An 18,914-nucleotide genomic window follows, 5' to 3' on the forward strand; every position below is an offset into this window, starting at 1 on the left:
TAGCCTGAGACATGTAGGAAACCCATTTCTGGGGTTCGACCATAATTCCTAAAGACCGTACCAAAAACTCCTTTTTCAGAAAAATGAAGATGTGGTCGGTCAAAATTGGATTAGTCAAATTCATTTTCCTCAAATTTCTTGTATCAATTCAAGTAAAATGAGGGACAGTTGTTGACACCTAATTTTGACCCTCCCCGATGAGAATTAATTTTCGAGCTTCCTAAAATCCAAACGGTTTGAAATAATTAGTTTTATAAAATTCAAAATATCTTTCGAGTTACTTTTAATTAACTTTGTCATTTTTATAATTTTTTAAGTAATATATATGTTTTATATAATTTTGTATATAATTAGTATATTTTATAAACATCTCGAAAATCATTTCAAAAAAAAGATTTTAATTTTAGTAAGTATTTTATTAAATTAGTTTAGTTTAAATTGTGGTTATAATTTTGAATCATTAATTTACAATTGAGTTAATTATTTTATTTCGTTAAAAGTAAGAAGCTCTTTAATCAATTCATATTAATTCGTCTTGTTTAAATCTTGACCAAATTAATCGATTAAATTCAATTTGGTTACCTTTGAAATTTATTTGGGCTATTGTTTGATTACAATTTTTTCAACCCCTTTTAAAGACCAAGTTGGGCCATTCTTTTCCCAATTTCCAACAGCCCCCAACGATTCCCTCAATTCCCAGACCTAACAACAATTTGTTTTAACCCATTTCCAATTTTTTAGAGCAAGACCAAAAGACCCAAACCCACCAGCAACCAGTAGCCCACCAGACTTCAACAATACTCCAGCATAATAACCCCGACCCGGCCCAGTTATGTCCAAATGTCCAGAAGACTCCAACATCAAAGCAGTAGCATCCCCAACGTTCAAAAAATAAAATAAAAATACAGCAGCAAACGACAACACGTTCCAGCACTTTTCCAGCTGAAGAATCGTCCTTGCAGCTTGAGATCAGGACACGTCTCGCCCCAAGGACGATGGAGTCGATCGAGTCGATCGAGCTCGTCTATTCCCCCTTTCCTCTTTCGGAATGGGGTGAAATTTCAGGGAAAAGGTGTTTAGCTCGAATGGTGAAAGGATTTGGGGTTTGAATATTTTTGAGTTTTTGTTTCTATGAAAAATTCTGGACTTTTCCCCCCCAAAAAATAGATAAATCTGCCTAGTATTCCTCTATATAAACTCTTTTTTTTTCTTCATTGTGGGGGGGATTTTTTTTGGATTTCTAGCAAAAAAAAAAAACAATACAGAGAAAGCTTAAGCACTAGTATTTCAAAATACAAGTTAAAATAGGTTTCGGAGGTAGACGATACTAGAAGTTTTTATGTGTTGGGTTCAGTGTTCGGCTCAAGTTGCTTGCTCGTCGTTCGTGTCCGAATCCCTGTGGTAGGAAGGTCAGCTCTTCTGCTTGTCTTGTCCCAGCTCGTTGCACCTATAAAGGTAAAGTTCTTTATGCACCTTTCATTTGAGTTATTCATCTTTGAGCCTCGATAGAGTTTTTGATTAGATGAAGAGCTCTATTGGTCTAGTTTATGCTTGTGGATTTAACATTTCCTTCTATGCTCATCATTTCAAAAGTATGGTCGGTTCCATTTTGTCTTAATCTTGTTCTAAAGTCCGTTGAATCTTTGTACTTGTTTCATTTTGAATGGTTTAAGACTCATTTGGTTTTAATAGTGAGGATTATCGACGGATCCATTCACGACTTAATTGAATGTTGGTCGACGCGATAAGAGGGGACGTGGTGGTCTTAGCGGTTTGCTGTTGTTCTTGTCTTAATATTGCAGATTTATGTTAATAGCATTCGGAAATTTGCTTAATAAATGTGCCTCACTTCTCTTCACATTTAATTGAAATGGTTCCATGCCACTTGGTTTGTAATCCGTGATGCCGCTCATAGCTCTCTATCGTAATGTAGTGATTTGTCATGTTAATATCATTTTTCAGATGTTAAAGACCCTTCTCCTACATCTGGGTTTGGTTTGAAAACATCGGTATCTCGTGCAGGATATGAGTCTAGCATAGTCTGTCATTGTGTTAGGCATTATTACTCAATAAATATCCTTTCCCGTGGATATTGTGTTTGTTTAGGCCTATTTGAGTCTATGTTTAACATGCTGGGTTGAGACAATAACACATGTTGTCTTTTACCAACTGTGTAAATTAGTCTAGCACCAATTTCAAGTTTGAGTATTTTTATTAGTTTAGTGGCATACTGTTTTGATGGACTTCATATAGTAAGCTGATTTTAGATTTTACTTTCTTCAGTATTATAGGATTGGAGAGTTTTTCGTGCCTCCCAGTTAATTTGATATGAAAAGGATTTTCGTTAATTATTTTAAAGGATGTGATTTATTGGTGATATAAAAGCTTAGCTTAGGCATGAGAATCTGTTTATCTAGATTGTGATGTTGTTCCTTCTGTCTGCCTCCATCTAATTTTGTTGTTTTAGTCTTTATTTTGTCACCTACGTGGTTGTGGAAGTGCATAGTGAATCATGCCATTAATTTAAGTTTAAAAAATGTTTGGGCAGTGTTACATCTTTCTTTGTTTTTATCTTTTATTTTATTCATTTTTATTGATGTGCCTTATAGTGTTAATTTAAGAGAAATATTAAACTATGCCTTATTGTCTACCCATCCGTATTGTTAATTAATTATCTCAACAATGCTTATTTGCTACCCATCTAAATGCTTATCATGTGTATGTATGTAGCCTTGTCTATTTTGCTAAATCCATATATTTGCATATTCATACGGTAATCCTGGTTGTGCCACAAAAATGTTCATTTTTTCTCTTAATTAGAGTGGTCCCGCCCTCTGTGATCAATTGGTTATTTGATGTTAATTACGTGGATTGTCTCATTTATTCCCTCACCTGTAATTCAAATGTTATGCTAAGATGTTGAATCCTATCGTATGCTAATTCATTTGCTTTTATCTGCTTGCATGTGAAATCTGCCCGAGTTCTCTATGAACTCAAGTCACATTCCTCTCATATTTCAAGAGAGCCATAAAGGCTCAAATTCCTTTATCGAGTCAATCGGCCATTAAAATTGACGAACAGGTCCCGAAGTTGAAAGAAGACGCGATAGATCGAGAAAGTGAAAAATTGGGCCAAAGGCCCACTCTTAATTTCAAAGAGATGTATTTTGTTATTTTGGGCCTAAGCCCTCGTCATTTTATTTGTTAGTATTCTTGTTAGAATTTAGGACAGGTGGAAAAATTGGGCCTGGGGCCCAAAGGAAATAATATATTTTCCTCGTTAGTTTAAGACAGGTGCAAAGAATGGGCAAGAATTGGGCCGAAGGCCTAAAAAGTGAAAATAGGCCCAAATACTGGTCCAGGCGGACAGGAAAACCAGATTTGGGCCCAAATTCTCTTTCCCTATCTATTTAACTGCTATTATGTGCTTATTTCTTAAAAAATTAATATTAAGGTCTCGAAACTTCAAATCCCCAAAAGACACCCATTTTTTTTAAAATTAACCGCTTAACCAAATTACTCCTTTTTCACTTGATTTAAAAAATAAATAAATAAATAATAAATAAATAAGTTTATGAAATACTTCACTTAGATAATACTTCATTATTTTTCTATTAAAATGGTCTCAACTATAAAATAGTTCAAATTTGGCAAGTTGAGTTAAATTAAAATTATTTTAGCCAAATAATTAATTGTCGGAAAACCGCATTAGCGGATATTCTAGGTGCTTTAAAAACCTTCCTAGAATATTAATAGGAACCTCGAACCCCCTTAATAGTTTTCAATAGATTTACTGTTTTAGTCTTTTGAAAACAATAGTTTTTTTGATTTTTCTTAAAAATTAAGTGGCGACTCATAAACCAGTCCAAAATATATTTTTAAATAAAACAATAATATTGAAAGATGTAATATTAGTCCTATTAATAGAAGTATTGAATTTGCTTCAAAATTTCCTGATATTATTACTAATAAGACTCAGTTACAACGATTTCTTGGGAGTCTTAATTATGTTGCTCCTTTTATTTAAGATTTAGCAAAAGATACTGCTGTATTATATGACAGGTTAAAAAATAATTCTAAGGATTGGTCAGATGATCATACTGAAGCTGTAAAAAGGATTAAGGAAAAGGTTAAAAACCTTCCATGTTTAACTTTGGCAAATCCTAATTGGGCAAAAACGGTTGAAACTGATGCTTCAGATATAGGATATGGGGGAGTATTAACCCAATATTGTCCTAATAATAAGCATCATTATATTGTTCAATTTTATTCTGGAAAATGGAATGATGCCCAGAAGAATTATGCTACTATAGCTAAAGAAATCTTGGCTATAGTTAAATGTGTTCTTAAGTTTCAAGGTGATCTTTATAATCAAAAGTTTTTAATAAAAACTGATTGCCAAGCAGTTAGATTTATGTTTAATGAGGACTGTAACCATGATGTTTCTAAGCAAATGTTTGCTAGATGGCAAGCCCTTTTAGCACCTTTCGATTTTGAATTGCAGTATAAGAAGGGTGAAGATAATGGCCTTCCTGATTCTTTCAGCAAATAAAGTTGGTAATCCATCTATAAATTTGGATTTCCAATGAGTGCTATTACATTCTGGTAATTCCATTACTCTACAAAGGAAAACATCCTTATAGTACCTGAATGATGTAAGGGTCTTACACCTCAAGTTTTGGAGAAGAGTTGTAATGGTCTCACTATTATCTGACCATCTTCCTGAGAAATGTTCAATAATATTCAGAACCAGTACTAAAACAAACGCGGATCATACATTCAGACTGTGAGGAACCTTTACTAAACATATATTTAGCTTGGCTATAATATATGAAAATCCTTACTATCCGGGTCCGCCCTTCACATGGATACTCCAACGGGTAATCCAATCGGATTAATTCAACGATCTTTCATAATTATGCCGGGATAATCTATGTATGACTTTTAATCTGAATGCTCAAACCATATTCATAATTGTAACTTACACCATTTATCATAGTAACTTAGTATGCTATAGCTCAACACAAACAGTTTAGCCCATCATTGGGCTTATGAACATAAAGATCTATAACAAAAAGTAGTAAGAAATAGTACCTTTGGACGAAATCTTCCAAACCAAATTGCAAACTTTTATTGAAAATTGCTTAGAAACTATTAGAAGGGAGAGAGAGAATTCTTAAAAGAGAGGGGGTTCTCAAAACCTGCCTCTTCACTAACACAAACTTCCTCTTATATAGAGGTCTCAAACCAAAAACGAATAAAAGGAGTGGCCCACAACCTTTACATTGTCCAATAAACAAACGATAAGACCGACAAACCCCTATGGTCTTCACAAGGTCTTCTATTATTTTTGGTAAGCCGACAATGCTTTCGGCTATCTTTATAAAGTTTTATTATTATTATTATTATTATTATTAATTAATAATAGTAATAATAATAATAATAATAATAATAGTAATAATAATAATAATAGTAATAATAATACTAGTAGTAGTAGTAGTAGCGTAGTAGCATGGTCTTCTATTATTTTTTGTAAGCCGACAATGCTTTCGGCTATCTTTAAAAAGTTTTATTATTATTATTGTTAATAATAATAATAGTAATAATAATAATAATAATAATAATAATAATAATAATAGTAATAATAATAATACTAATAATAATAGTAATAGTAATAGTAATAGTAATAGTAATAGTAATAGTAATAGTAATAGTAATAATAATAATAATAATAATAATAATAATAATAATAATAATAATAATAATAATAATAATAGTAATAATAATAGTAATAGTAATAGTAATAGTAATAGTAATAGTAATAGTAGTAATATCTAATTTACAGACTACCTTATTATTCTCCCAATATTTTAAGGGTTTTTCCCCTATTATTTCCATTTTGTCTAATATTTTTACTATATTGTCAAGGTCTTTAGGACTTCGAATTATACCTATCTTATCTATTCCTGTTTGAAAATTATAGAATTCATTTTCTACTTCTATCAAGGTATAATCTTTTTTCTCTTATATCATATTCTTCTTCTTCGTATTGTTCTTTATGTTCTAGGTCTTTACAACATTGGTTTTTATTTTTGCAGTCTTTACAACATTTCTGTGAGGTATCATTATCTGTGATGCTAGCTTGTCTTCCTTTTGTTTCAAAATTGCTAGTTTGTACTGGAGTATAAGTTAGATTTTTAAAAAATATTACCCCATCTCTTGTAATCAACGTTCCTCCATTGTTTTGTATCATAAATTTTAATCCTAATACAAAATCTACATTTATGTTAAGGTCTCGTACCCATATTCTGTCAAGGGTATACATTGGTTTATAAAATTCATTACATGTGTTTATGAAACTTACATGTGTCTTTCCTATATAATGTTGATAGGCATTATAAGTTCCGTCCATTTGCATTGCTGCTATTGGCTTATCCAAAGTTTTTATTAATTTTTGTGGTAGAATCTTTTTATTTATTATACTTCCTGTACATACTGTATCGACTAATGCTAAGGTTTCTAATTCTATATCTTGTATTTTAAGTCTAGCCAATACTTTGACTGTAGTAAATTTTTTATCTTCATTACATATTAAATTTTCATAATGATTTACTATTGTTTCCATATTCATTAGTTCTGCTTTTGGGGTTGATGTTTGGCACATCCCCCATTTGTTTGTTCTTTGTACTGATTCTGTCCTACTTTCTTCAAGTTTTTGCTTTCCTTTTTCTAGCAACATTACCTTTTGTTCTAGTTCATTCATTCTACTTTCTAATGTTATTATTCTTAGGTTTATTATTATATCATTTCTTGCTTCTTTATTTTCATACCCTTCTTTTACTTTAATTTTTAATAAATTTTCTATGCATGTGATACATCCTTCAGCATAGCAAAATTTACATTTTGCCCTTTTATCTCTACTTGGATACCATTTACATAAAATACATTGGTTGCTATCTATTCCTTTATTTCTTTCGAACTCATGATTACATTCTTGTGAAATATTCATCATTGTACTTAGTTGTAATTCTTCTAGATTTAGGTCCTTTAATTCTAAACCTATTTCATTTATTAATTCTTCATTATTTGAATTTGAATCGTCAGACCGGGTTTGTTCTGATATGTCTACACTTACTACTGAATATATACTCTCATTATCCGACATATATTCCTCTACATTTATTAGAGTTTCTTGAAAATCTTCTATCAATTGTGAATTTCTAGTTCTATTGTTATTTCTTTTAGGACATACATTTGCTAAGTGTTCTATACTTCCACATGTGAAACATTCTAATTTATTTTTATAATTCCTATCATTTCTATATTTTCTAACATGTCTATCTTTATTTAGATATGGCTTCTTAGCTGAAGATCTTCTTAGATAGTACCATTTATTATTATATTGCTGGTCATATCTTCTATTACTATATTGATCATAGTAAGGTCAGCATTTCTTATATCTTTTCCTTGGTTTACTTTGTTCTTTATCATAACTTTGGGTTGTATATATAACATTTTTACAGAAACTCAGCTCATTTTGCTTAAGTTGTTTTTGTATTTGTATATTTGTACATTTTTCTGTTAATATTTCCATTATATGTTGTACTTTGTGTCCTATTGACCATTTACCATTTGGGTTTTGTATTACTCCGTCTCTTTTATACCAACTTTCTTCTATTTCTCTACCTAGAGCTCCTGGTAATTTATTAAATAACTTCTTCCCTAATTCTTCATCAAAAGAATTTCCACTTATGGTACAATAATAATAGTAATCTTTAAGAAAGTTTTTGATGTGGAACCAACTTGTAATGCTTAATTGTTCTAATTTTATTAAAGTATTTCTTTGCAATACTACTAACCCACCATTTGGGTCTTCTCCTGTAATTAGACTATGTATCTTATTTGTAAAATTGTATGGATTTGCTCCCATATTCACTATGGCTTGAAATTCTTGTGGGAAGTTGGATTTATATGCTTCCCATAAGGCTTTTGCAGATTCTCCTAGAAAAGTTTTCATGTATTTATACATTGTCTCTGCATCTGCATCTTGGTATGTTTTTATATAGTCTGCGACCACTATTCCTTTCCATAGGTCTATCACCGCATTCCACATTTGCGGATCATGTGCAGCTATGTTTAATATTTTTCCTTTATTTCCCCCTTCTTGAAACTTGATAGGTTCTTCTATAGGCATTCTTCTACCCATTGGTCTTACATTTTTTGTTACCGTGTCGGGATTTACTCTAAAAACTCTTCTTCTTGGTACATTTCCGGTGCTTGTATCTATAGTATGGGGTTGGGCAGTTCTTTGGAATGGACTAGCACTTGAACTAGTAGATTCCATAAGTTCTTTTTTACCGATGATAGAATTGCTTTCTATTTCATCTTCACTATCATATATACTATCTATTATCTTGTCTAGACTTTCCAATTTTTCTTGGTTATTATAGTCTTCTCTATATCCCAAATTATTTGTTCGAAACTTGCATGTTTTAAAATGTCTTTCTACTTCTACTATACCCATACTTCATGTCCTACACCCTTTACATTTAAACGTTATATTTTTATTATCTCTATATCTTATTTCTACTTCTTGTAAAGCCTCATCTACTTCATATCCTTCTTGTATTATTTCTATGTTCATGAATTCTTTTTCTGTTTCTACCTTTATTTCAACTTCTATGTCTGTTTGGTTAGAGTAACCATAGTTTGTAAATCTTATAGATGTTTCTCCTTTTGTATTAGTGTACATTAGATGAGATTCAGGTGTGAGTACTTTCTTTTTATTAAATTGTTCTAGGTACCATTCTAATCTTGCGTATTCTTCTGGGTTTATTTTTATTAGTTTTATTAGCTTTATGCCTTTGTTTCCCATTACTTCCACTACATCTTCTACTTTTAGTTTAAACCTTGTATTACTACTTGATGCAATTTTTCCAATGAAACCTACACACATAAGTAGGTTATTCCCGCTACTAATCTCTTCGTAGCCTTTAGTCTGTATTCCTATTTTTATGTGTTTTCCGAATTCTTCTAAATTAATCATAAAATCAAGGCTAATATAAAATATTCCTCCATTATTGGCCATATCTGCTTCTGTTAATCCTATAATTGATTTTTTTTTTAAATCATTCCACCTATCATCGTATATTACTATTAATACTTTAGTTCCTAGATTTTTTCTGATTAATCCTTTCAATCCTACTACTATTAACCCCATATGCATTAATGTCAGTCTCTTATGTACTATTCCCCTAAGGGATTCTGGGTTTATTAGATTCATCGTAGCTATTTCCTTTCCTATAGCAGAAATTTGTTCTTCTCTATAATGTCTGTATAGCTAATTATTTCTCGCGAAATATCTTGTAGAGTATAATATCTTGGGTTGAGTAGGTTCAACTGATTCTGTTGGAATATTTTTATGTCTTTATCTATATCTATTACTTTGTTTAACTCCTGGATTTGTTTATCCTCTTGTTTGTTCCTTGTTAATATTCGTGATATGAGGTTGTTTCCTAGTCTATTATCAGAAAAGCATACTCGTGGTCTTTCTTCGACTGTTGTTCTTCTACCTGAAAGAAAGTCCATTTTTGAGGTCTTTTAGTTGTTATTGGTCTTTCTTTATGTGGAGTGATTTCAATATTTTTTAATTGGGTTATTAATTCTTCTATTTTAGTGTTATTAGGTTGTTCTTCTAGAGCTTCTTTTTCTTTTATTATTTTGTCTAATTTTTTATTTAATTCTAACAGTAGTGATATTATGGTATCATTTTGTTTAATGATTACTTGATCTGATTTACTTGCAGGTTGGTGATCAGACAATCCTTGTGGATATGGTTGAATACTAGCAATATATTTTAGGGCTTTAGCGTATGATGGATCTTGACATAAGTCGTTCATGAAAGGAGTTTTTCTTCTAGTCTTTGTATTGTCTTTTTTAATTCACTAACTTCGATAGTTATTATTTCTCCTTGCTTTGTAATTTTTCCAACTAATTATGTTGTTCTTATTTCTAATTCTTTAGGCTTTTCTGTTATGATCTTTATTAGCTTTTCTATTTCTACTTTTGTAGGTATTTGTTCTACATTAAATTTATTGTTTAAGTATTGAATTTTTCTATCTATTTCTAGTTCTTGTGATTTTAAGAAATCAAAGTTCTGTTCCAATTTTTCTAGTATCTTTTTATGTTTACTTTGCGTTCTTTCTATTATTTCTAGTAGTCTTACTATATTCCTATCTTGTTCCTGCGTTTTCTCGCTAAATTTTATTATAAGATCTATTATAGTATTATATTGCTTCTTCAGAATGTAGAAGGTGTTTTCCTTGGCTAAAGTTGCACTTAATTACCGTATTTTCTTTTAATATTCTATATTTCTTTTCCGGATATATTCTTAAGTCTAAGTATTCTAGTTGTTTTAATGGATCTATAGTTTCTATTTATCCTAGAGGAATATCAATTTCCCTAATGCGCTTCTTCTGGAGTCTTATCCGATTACTAGCAAATTGGCTATCATTGTCTATGCTATGTAACTCCCACGTAATCGCACTTAATAATTCTGGGTTGACTAATGTTGGTCTATTTGACGAGTATAAACCTCTGTGATTACAAAGTCTGTCTACTAAGTCTCTGGTTTCTAGTACTTTTAAATATAGACTTAATGCCTTTTTTAGTTTTAACCACTCTAATTTTATCTGTAATTCTCTATATAAGTACCAGTATCTTAATCTTAATTGGTTTGCAAAAGGGTGTTTTTTCGTATATTAAAACTGTCTCTGTCTGGATTTTAGCTGGGTGATGAATTTATATTCTAGTCTAGATATTATATCTATCAAATGATCTAATCTTATATTGTCTTCTCTAGTACTATGTAGTCTCGTATATTCTAAATATAGGTTTCCCAACTTTCTTCTTGTCTCTATATGTATCTGAGTACTGCATAAAGGTCTTCTCATTTAAAGGTAATTTCCCAAAAACTTCTTGCTCTGATACCAAATAAAAGGCAAATAAACTAAAAGCAGTAAGGCAGTAAAAGGCAAATAAACTAAAAGGCAAATAAAAGGCAGTAACAGGCAAATAAACTAAAAGGCAATAAAAGGCAAATAAACTAAAAGCAGTAAGGTAGTAAAACAATGAAAGGCAGTAAAACAAAATAAAAGGCAAATAAAATAAAAGCAGTAAGGCAGTAAAACAATAGCTTAAATTATGCAAATTGATAATAGACAAATATAAAATTATATGGTAATAGATGGGCGGATTAAAGATGTTAAAAATAGCTTAAATTATGCAAATTGATTTAAATCCTACTCAGTACTCCCTCTCACGCTGTGTCATATCATGTTTATCTCGGAATTTTCACTATGTTTTTCCCTTTTTTCCTTTTTTTTGTTAATCCTACCCTGTTCATATCTCTCTCTTAACCTGTGTTCTTGATAACTTCTTCTTTAACCCCACCCTGGAGATGGCAATCACGATGTCCTTTAATCACTGCGGACTTTTTAATGCCTTTCAACACCCTAGGAATTTATAGGTTAATCCATCGTTGTTATCAAGAAGTTAAGAGTTTAACCATATACTAAGGGTAGTTCATTATATAATTGCATATTAATATTTTTGCAAAACAAACATAATTTACATAGATAACATATTTTTAGGGAAAAATACAGGAAATCATAGGAGACTTACATGACAAGGACAGAGAGAGGTTTCCCTTTCGGGAACCCCGACTGATTCTTACAAGCTAAAATTAGAACGTTTTACAAACTTTATATTACAAGAGGGTTTTTAGAGGTCTTTGGTTTGGGTAATGGAGAGGATTTTCTGGAACATTGAGAAGGGGAATATCTTGTGTGTTCTCTTTCTTACCTTCTCTTGAGGAGGGCTCTCTTTTATAGGGGTAGAGGAGTAAAAGTAGAAGAAAATTAACAGCCTAAAATTAGCCAACACTCAAGAAAACTTAACGGCCTAAAATTGGCCGACACTCTAAAGATACGATAGAAGAGATAAGATCGAATAATACATGTCGTGTACACATTGGGCCCCATCGTCACATGTCTTATTTGTCACTTATTTGACACTAACTTATACGTGTGATACTAACTTATACTAACTTAAACACGTGCTTATCAGTGTTTTCCTCTTTAGAGGATAGTGATAAAGTAAGCACTCACACGACAAATGTGGGCATACCCACATGGCACACTTTTATTCCTACTTTATTCTATTGTCTTCTTGAGTTTGTCTTTAGATATCAAGATTGTGCAAAGCCTCGGAATCAAAACTCATTCCGAAATCATCATCGTTATTAGGATTTTGAGCATCTTGATAATATGAATGTTCTCCATAGTCGTCTTCTCCTGAACTGGTTATATTATTACCTGAACTTTCTCTCCTTGAACCTGTATTTGTTCTTTGGACATCTGGTACCAGTCTATCTTCACTTGGATCAGGATTTCTTGTAGCTATTACATGTTTATCTTGTTCTTTTTGAAAAAATCTTTCTAAAGTCTGTTTTATTATGCTCTCTATTTTATCTTTTTTTTTTCTTTTTGTGGAGCATAATTTTCTTTTTTAGTGTATTTGCTTGAGAAAATGATCTAGGGAGTCTTCGTTTTGATGAAGAGCTTTCATCTTCACTTTTTGGCAAAGTGACAGCCATAAACGGATTTGAGATGTCTTTACCGGCTACCGTTTGAACCGGACTAACCGTGTAACATCCGACAATTTGAAATAACTATGAAGAGGCTTAGAATTGGAAATAGTCATTTTTAGAAGGAATTCAAAAATCTGGAAATTTGGTTAAGTGTGGGAAAAAGTGAGTCTTTGGCCAACTTTCAGCAGTGATAACTCCTAGCTCATGATGATTTAGGAGTAGTTCCAGTTATGTTTGCGAAGCTTGTGGAATGATCTTTCCAACGCCACCGATTTTTATCGATTCCGAGTTTGTATGAGGGAGTTATGCCCTTTGGAAGTTGGGAAGTTGGCAGGGAAATTAGTCCGAAAATTTTAAGGGTATTTTGGTCTTTTCCCTAACCAATTCTTTTGGTTATATTGTTGTGTTAGACTGATTTTTAGATCAGTTTTGTCCCATTTTAAAAGAGTGAGAGTTAGGGCTTTTGAGAGAAGAGGAGAAAGAGAAGATCTAGCAAGGTTTCGTCAAGGATCGTCGTGGATATCGTCGGGGGTGATCCCTACTAGGTATGTGAGTTCATAGTGTTGGGGTTGGTCCTTTCCCCCACACTCCAAACTCATTTTATTTTCAAGAAAAGATTGGTTGTGTTGTTGAAGTTGTTGGTTGTGTTGTTGGTTGTGTTGTTGATTGTGTTGTTGAAGTTCTTGTTCATTTGGGACATGATTTGGTTGTGTTTTTTAGTTGAATCTCTTGTATGTTGAGGGATTTTATGATCCTTAGTGTTTGGGGTTGAAACCTTTGAAGTTAGGGTGGTTTGGAGTTGGGAAAAAGAGGAAGAAAAGTCGAGTTTTCTGGGGAGAGGGGTGGCGTGTCGCGCTTGCCAGCGCGCCCCAAAGGAGCTTCTGAGCTTTCTCCCTTGGGGCGCCGCGCCTAGCAGTTCGCCCCAGTAGTCCCTCTGAGCTTCGAGGGCTGGCGCTCCGCGCCTTGCAGAGCGCCAAGGATGCCAAGTTTCTCCATTATTTTCATACTTTCTCATGCAGTTCCTTGGTATTGTACCTATGTTTCATAGTTGTTTCCAACACTCCAAAGTACGTCTAAACGTCAAGAACTCATCCATAAACGTATGATCTTATACCTTGAATCCACAATCCAATTCAAGGCGAGTTAGGATCAAGTCAAAGCGAAGTTAAGGGTCAAGTCTAGAAGTTAAAGAAGTAAGTCAAAGCAAGTTTTCAAAGATGTTCAAGAGTCTTTATTGAATGTTTTAACTTCATTTTAAGGCTCAAGTTTCAAGTCAAGTAAAGAGTAAAGAGTCAAGAGTTTCAAGTTGAGTAAAGAGTATAGAGTTGAGTTCATTTCTCAAAAGTTATTAGGGAACTATGTATTCCCAAAGAAGTTTCTAAATGTTTTTACATTTAAGTAAGAAGGGAACCATGTCTTCCAAAAGAGCCTTTGGGCTAAGTTTTGAGTAATTACCTCAACTAAAGCAAAAATGTGTTTAAAGACACTTATGAGCCAAAGTATTTTTGGGAGTAGTATTGAGCACCGAATTGGAGACACGAGTTCATATTAACTCAACTCTCCATAAGAACCATGCGCCAACATGGGACTTGACGGGTCATTCTTTTTAGATGACCACGTAAGATTAAGCTAGTGGATCCACTAAGTAAAGTAAGGTCCTATATCACGGCAAGGTATATGATGGTCCTTGGGCAACGTGAGCTAAAACGTTGTATCATCACTAGGGCTCATAGTGGTGGTTGTCGGTTAAAGAATCTCCCACAAAAGATATATATATATATTACTTTTATATAAGCAAAGTTAAGTTGTTATTGTTTTATCATTAACGAGCTAAGTTGTTTACACTGTTATACAAGCTATTTATATATTGCATGTGTCTTATTGCTGTATATATTGAGTTCAGTTATTCATGAGTCGAACAGAGCCAAGGTAAGTGTTCTCTTGTACTCCTTTCAAGCTTAAGTTGTGGTTTAGCTTTCCAGCTCGCATGCTCGTACATTCCATGTACTAATGCCAGTTGGCTTGCATCTTATTATGATGCAGACGCAGGTTCCCAGAATCAACCTCCAGCACGCCGTTGATCCAGCTGAGCACTCCAGAGTCTGTGGTAAGCCTCCTTGCTTTCCGGAGGACTCGGTTATTTTGTGTTTCTTAAGTTTGGTTTTATTAGGATGTTGCGGGGTCTGTCCCAACATCCATCTCAGTATTATAGAGGCTTCATAGACAGTCAGTCAGTTGGCTTGTTTTGAGTCTCTCATCTATGTATATATGTAAATATTCTATTTTGGGACTTAAGTTGCCTTTTTGGCCAGATTTTTATCAGTTAAGTTGTTGTATGTCCTTGCATTGCATTGAGTTATGCTGTTGAGTTAAGTTTCCGCTGAGTTAAGAAAGCCAGGCCAATGATTCGCTTGGGGGCCAGCAATGGTCTTCGAGTGCCGGCCACGTCCAGGGTGTAAGCTCAGGGCGTGACAAGCCGTATCTTTATCATCCGATACAGTGGATCTTATTGCATTCGTTGGGGAATGCACACCCTTCTCATCCATTTTATATTGAGATGGATAACTCAGTTCTGGAGTTTGTGTACCTATCTGCACCTTGTGAGAGGAATCCTTACCTTTGAGTAATTTTACCTGTTCCATTAATCTGGCATTTTCTTGGAGTAACGTCTCAACTTTTCCATTTAATCTTTTAATGGCTTCTGTCATGGAGGAGCAGTGGTCACAAAAAATTATTTTATCTGTGTCTTTTTGGATGTTATATTGCGGGGTCTTTTGTGGATTGTGTTTGAGGGCTGGAGAGATATAGTAATTTGGACCAAGTATCCCTCTTGCATAATCTAACGCTTCAGTAAAATCATTAAAACCTTTAAAAAGAGGGGTTTTAACCCCATTTATGGAGTCTAGTACTTCTATCCAAGTTTGAAATATGCCATTAGTTTTTCCATGTATGACAACATAATATTTAAATTTGTTCTCTCTACTTCTGTCTGTAAAATATTGGCATAATGCATTTAGTGAGGCAATAAAATATTTACTATCTTTCTTATTATATGCCATCCATAAGTTGTCTACGAGGCATTTCTGCGGTTTGTCTAACGCACATTCTGGTAATTCTCTAAATGATAAGTTTGACTTCAAGTAACATATTAAACTATGCTTACCGAAATACATGCGTTCCATCATAATCATCATCATCATCATCATCATCATCATCATCATCATCATAATCATAATCATAATCATAATCATAATCATAATCAAAATCAAAATCAAAATCAAAATCATAATCATAATCATAATCATAATCATAATCATAATAATGATAGTGATAGTGCTAGTGATAGTGATAGTGATAGTGATAGTGATAGTGATAATAATAATAATAATAATAATAATAATAATAATAATAATAATAATAATAATAATAATTGAACAAAACACATCTATTGTGGATTGGGCTGTCATCAGTATGAATGGTTAGACGACGGTGTAGGAAATCCGAAGCATGAAATGGATCAGCTGAATTGATTAACTTGAAAAACTTTTCCTTTTTCGCTTTTACTGAACAAAAATCGTGCACAACATCATGCATATAGCAAACCTTGATCATTGCAGACATCATCAAAACACTCTCGGAGTGGATATGATCAACCATTATCAGGCTACTGGAGATTAAAGCATCCAAGTTACTTTGAGTTACTTCCTCTGAACTATCATGATCCACCAACCCTTCGGCCATCCACAACTGCATCAATGTAGAGACTGGAGTTCGTTTGTTCTTTTGAGATCTTGCGAAGTAAAGCAACAACAGCTTCAGGTGGTATGGTAAATGGTCATAACTAACCTTCATCATCTGCAAATTGTTGTTTGAAGAAATAAAGGAATCCAGATTATGTTCAATCTGAAGCCACAAATCCTTTTCCTTCTTCTTTCCTCTAACAATTACTCCAGCAATCAAAACAATAGCCAAGGGAAGTCCTTTACATTTCTCAACTATTTGGTGTCCAACTTCTGACAGTTCAGCAGGGCAGCTTCCTTCATCTCCAAATACCTTTTTTACGAATAAATCCCAACTTTTTTCAGGTGTTAAAAGTTGAAGGTGGAGAGGATCACTATGGCATTTGACTTGCAAACCTACCTTACTACTTCGGCTAGTTAAGATAATTCTATTTCCTCTCTTAACCTTTGGAAAACATGCTATTAACATCTCCCCTGTTTCAATATCCCACACATCATCCAAGACGATAAGGTACCTTTTATCGAGTAGTGCTCTTCGTAGCTTTTCAGCAAGGTCATCCTCACTTTTATTTTTTTCCGAGACAGTTACTTGCTGAAGAATCTCCCGCAGCACCTTTGACTTGTTATACTTTTGTGAAACAGTGCACCAAGCACGGACATTGAAATGAGTAGCAACTAATGTATTTTTATACACTTTGTTGGCCAGAGTAGTTTTACCGAGTCCTGGCATTCCGACAATCGAAATGACATCAAGCTCGGATTCGTGTTCATCAAGGAGCTGGCAGATGATCCGGGCTTCTTCTTCCTCATGACCTACTGTTACCTCAACAAAAGATGATGAGGTTGACTCAATTGTCTCTTCGGAAGACTTTGCATCAAGGAGGTGATCCCCATTGTTATCCTCCAGCTGTAAACTGGTGACTTGTGCCACGATAAGATTGATCTTATCAATGACATTCGGAAGTGAGAAGATGAGATGCGAGAGAGCTTTATCTCTGACAAGAATGGAATTAATGACATGTTCTGCCTCATATGCCACATCTAAAGCATGCAACCAACAATCTTTGACTACTCCACTAGTTTTTCTGACTTTCCCAAAAGATGATCTTAGGAATTCAAGTCTTTGTTTCACCATCCCAATTTCTTTTTTTATGAGAGAAACTGAATAAGCATTGGAAATGAGCAAATCATTTAAATGTCTGAGTAGAAGATTCATGTAGAGGAAACCATCATTCATAGGAAAACAAAGTTGAGATGACTCTGGGGATTTTAAAAAAATCTGTCTGATATCTCCCTTCATTTGTTCAATTTCTTGCAAAAAGTCCACTTCGTTGATATTATTCTCAGAGCTCTCCTCCAACAGCTTGGTCACCAAAATAGTTATTTTCCTTGTAAGTACTCCAACATGTCCCAACATATCGTTCAATTTTTCATGATGGATAAATCGTTTTGGTATATCAGTGAGAAAGATCAATAGGAACTCCATCATGACATTAATTGTTTGAGTTGGTGCATAATTGACAGCTAGTGCACCTGCCATGCCTTGTTGGAGAAGAATCAGATAGTTTTGAAGAATCCTTGGAGATGCTTTTAAGATTTTCTTAACACATCTTTCTAGTTCTTTTGACCTTGATTCTTTGATGAGCTTAGAAGTACAAATGTATAGAACCTCTAGCTCGAGAGGGATTATGTCGATGAGTAGAAAAGTGATCTCGGAAGAGCATCGATAGATGGCATACATATCAAAGAAAGTATAGTTTTTATACTTTCCAGTCCAAAGATCAAAACAGAGTTGTGTTACTCTATCAACTGTCATTTGGTACCGAGCATAGAGAAATTCTGTTGTTGTAATTTTGTTGCATTCCAACTCATAGAAATCTCTGAGATGTCTGCATACTTGCTGAAGAATCTTGTATTCACTCATGAGGGGTAGAAGCAAATCAGAAGAATACTTTGGTAGATCATGGAGGTTCTTGAGGAGGCTGTCCATATATTCAAACATATTTTCCTCAGTCATCATGGCTACATTCTCCAATCTCAAATAACTTTTGATTTCTTTCAGCAGGTAAGGCGTAAGACTATCCATGTTGTATTTGGCTAGGATAAATTCATCTTCATTGAAAATAAAATCAGTTAGATAATGGAACTTTTCTATATTATGGTCTATCTTGTAATCAAAGCCATCCAAATTTGAATTCCCAAACAGGACAAATGTTTTTAGGAATCTCAATTCCATTCTTAGCACTTCAATGTCATCCCCTTTTGAAGCAATGAATTCATTCTTTATTTTCTTCAAGCCATTCAAGAAATCACGAAAAGTGGACATGATGACACTTGTCTATTCCCACCAAGATAAGTCAGCCGAAAATATAATATTTTAATAAAATTGTGACTTTCTCGCTCAGTTCTTAACATGTCAAAATATCTTACATTGACCAGACTTGATAACTTACTCAAAGCAGTGCACAAATACACAAATAAATTTTCAAGAGTTCAGACCATAATATAAACTAGAGAGACGAGATT

General features: G+C 33.4%; 1 protein-coding gene across 1 annotated transcript; it reads right to left on the reverse strand.

Annotated features, from left to right (window-relative positions):
- Positions 1 to 4,670: 4,670 nt before the first annotated feature.
- On the reverse strand, positions 4,671 to 18,714 carry LOC125823211 (putative late blight resistance protein homolog R1B-17). The gene is made up of 3 exons (XM_049502620.1): positions 16,083 to 18,714; positions 8,590 to 8,684; positions 4,671 to 4,721 (listed from the first exon to the last, which is right to left on the reverse strand). The coding sequence occupies exons 1-3, from the start codon at positions 18,712 to 18,714 to the stop codon at positions 4,671 to 4,673; spliced, it is 2,778 nt and encodes a 925-aa protein (XP_049358577.1).
- Positions 18,715 to 18,914: the final 200 nt, after the last annotated feature.

This window comes from Solanum verrucosum, unplaced genomic scaffold (genome assembly GCF_900185275.1).
Source record: "Solanum verrucosum unplaced genomic scaffold, falcon-dt-bn FXZP01000880.1, whole genome shotgun sequence".
Taxonomy (NCBI): Eukaryota; Viridiplantae; Streptophyta; class Magnoliopsida; order Solanales; family Solanaceae; genus Solanum; species Solanum verrucosum.

What these genes read in the sequence shown, in the direction of transcription:
- LOC125823211 (XM_049502620.1), bottom strand. Translation starts at nt 18,714, where the DNA reads ATGTCCACTTTTCGTGATTTCTTGAATGGCTTGAAGAAAATAAAGAAT. An exon ending in CCACAATAGATGTGTTTTGT is followed by an intron (nt 8,685 to 16,082) that starts TCAATTATTATT and finishes CTAACCAAACAG; the next exon opens with ACATAGAAGTTGAAATAAAG. An exon ending in TAGATGAGGCTTTACAAGAA is followed by an intron (nt 4,722 to 8,589) that starts GTAGAAATAAGA and finishes AACATTTCTCAG; the next exon opens with GAAGATGGTCAGATAATAGT.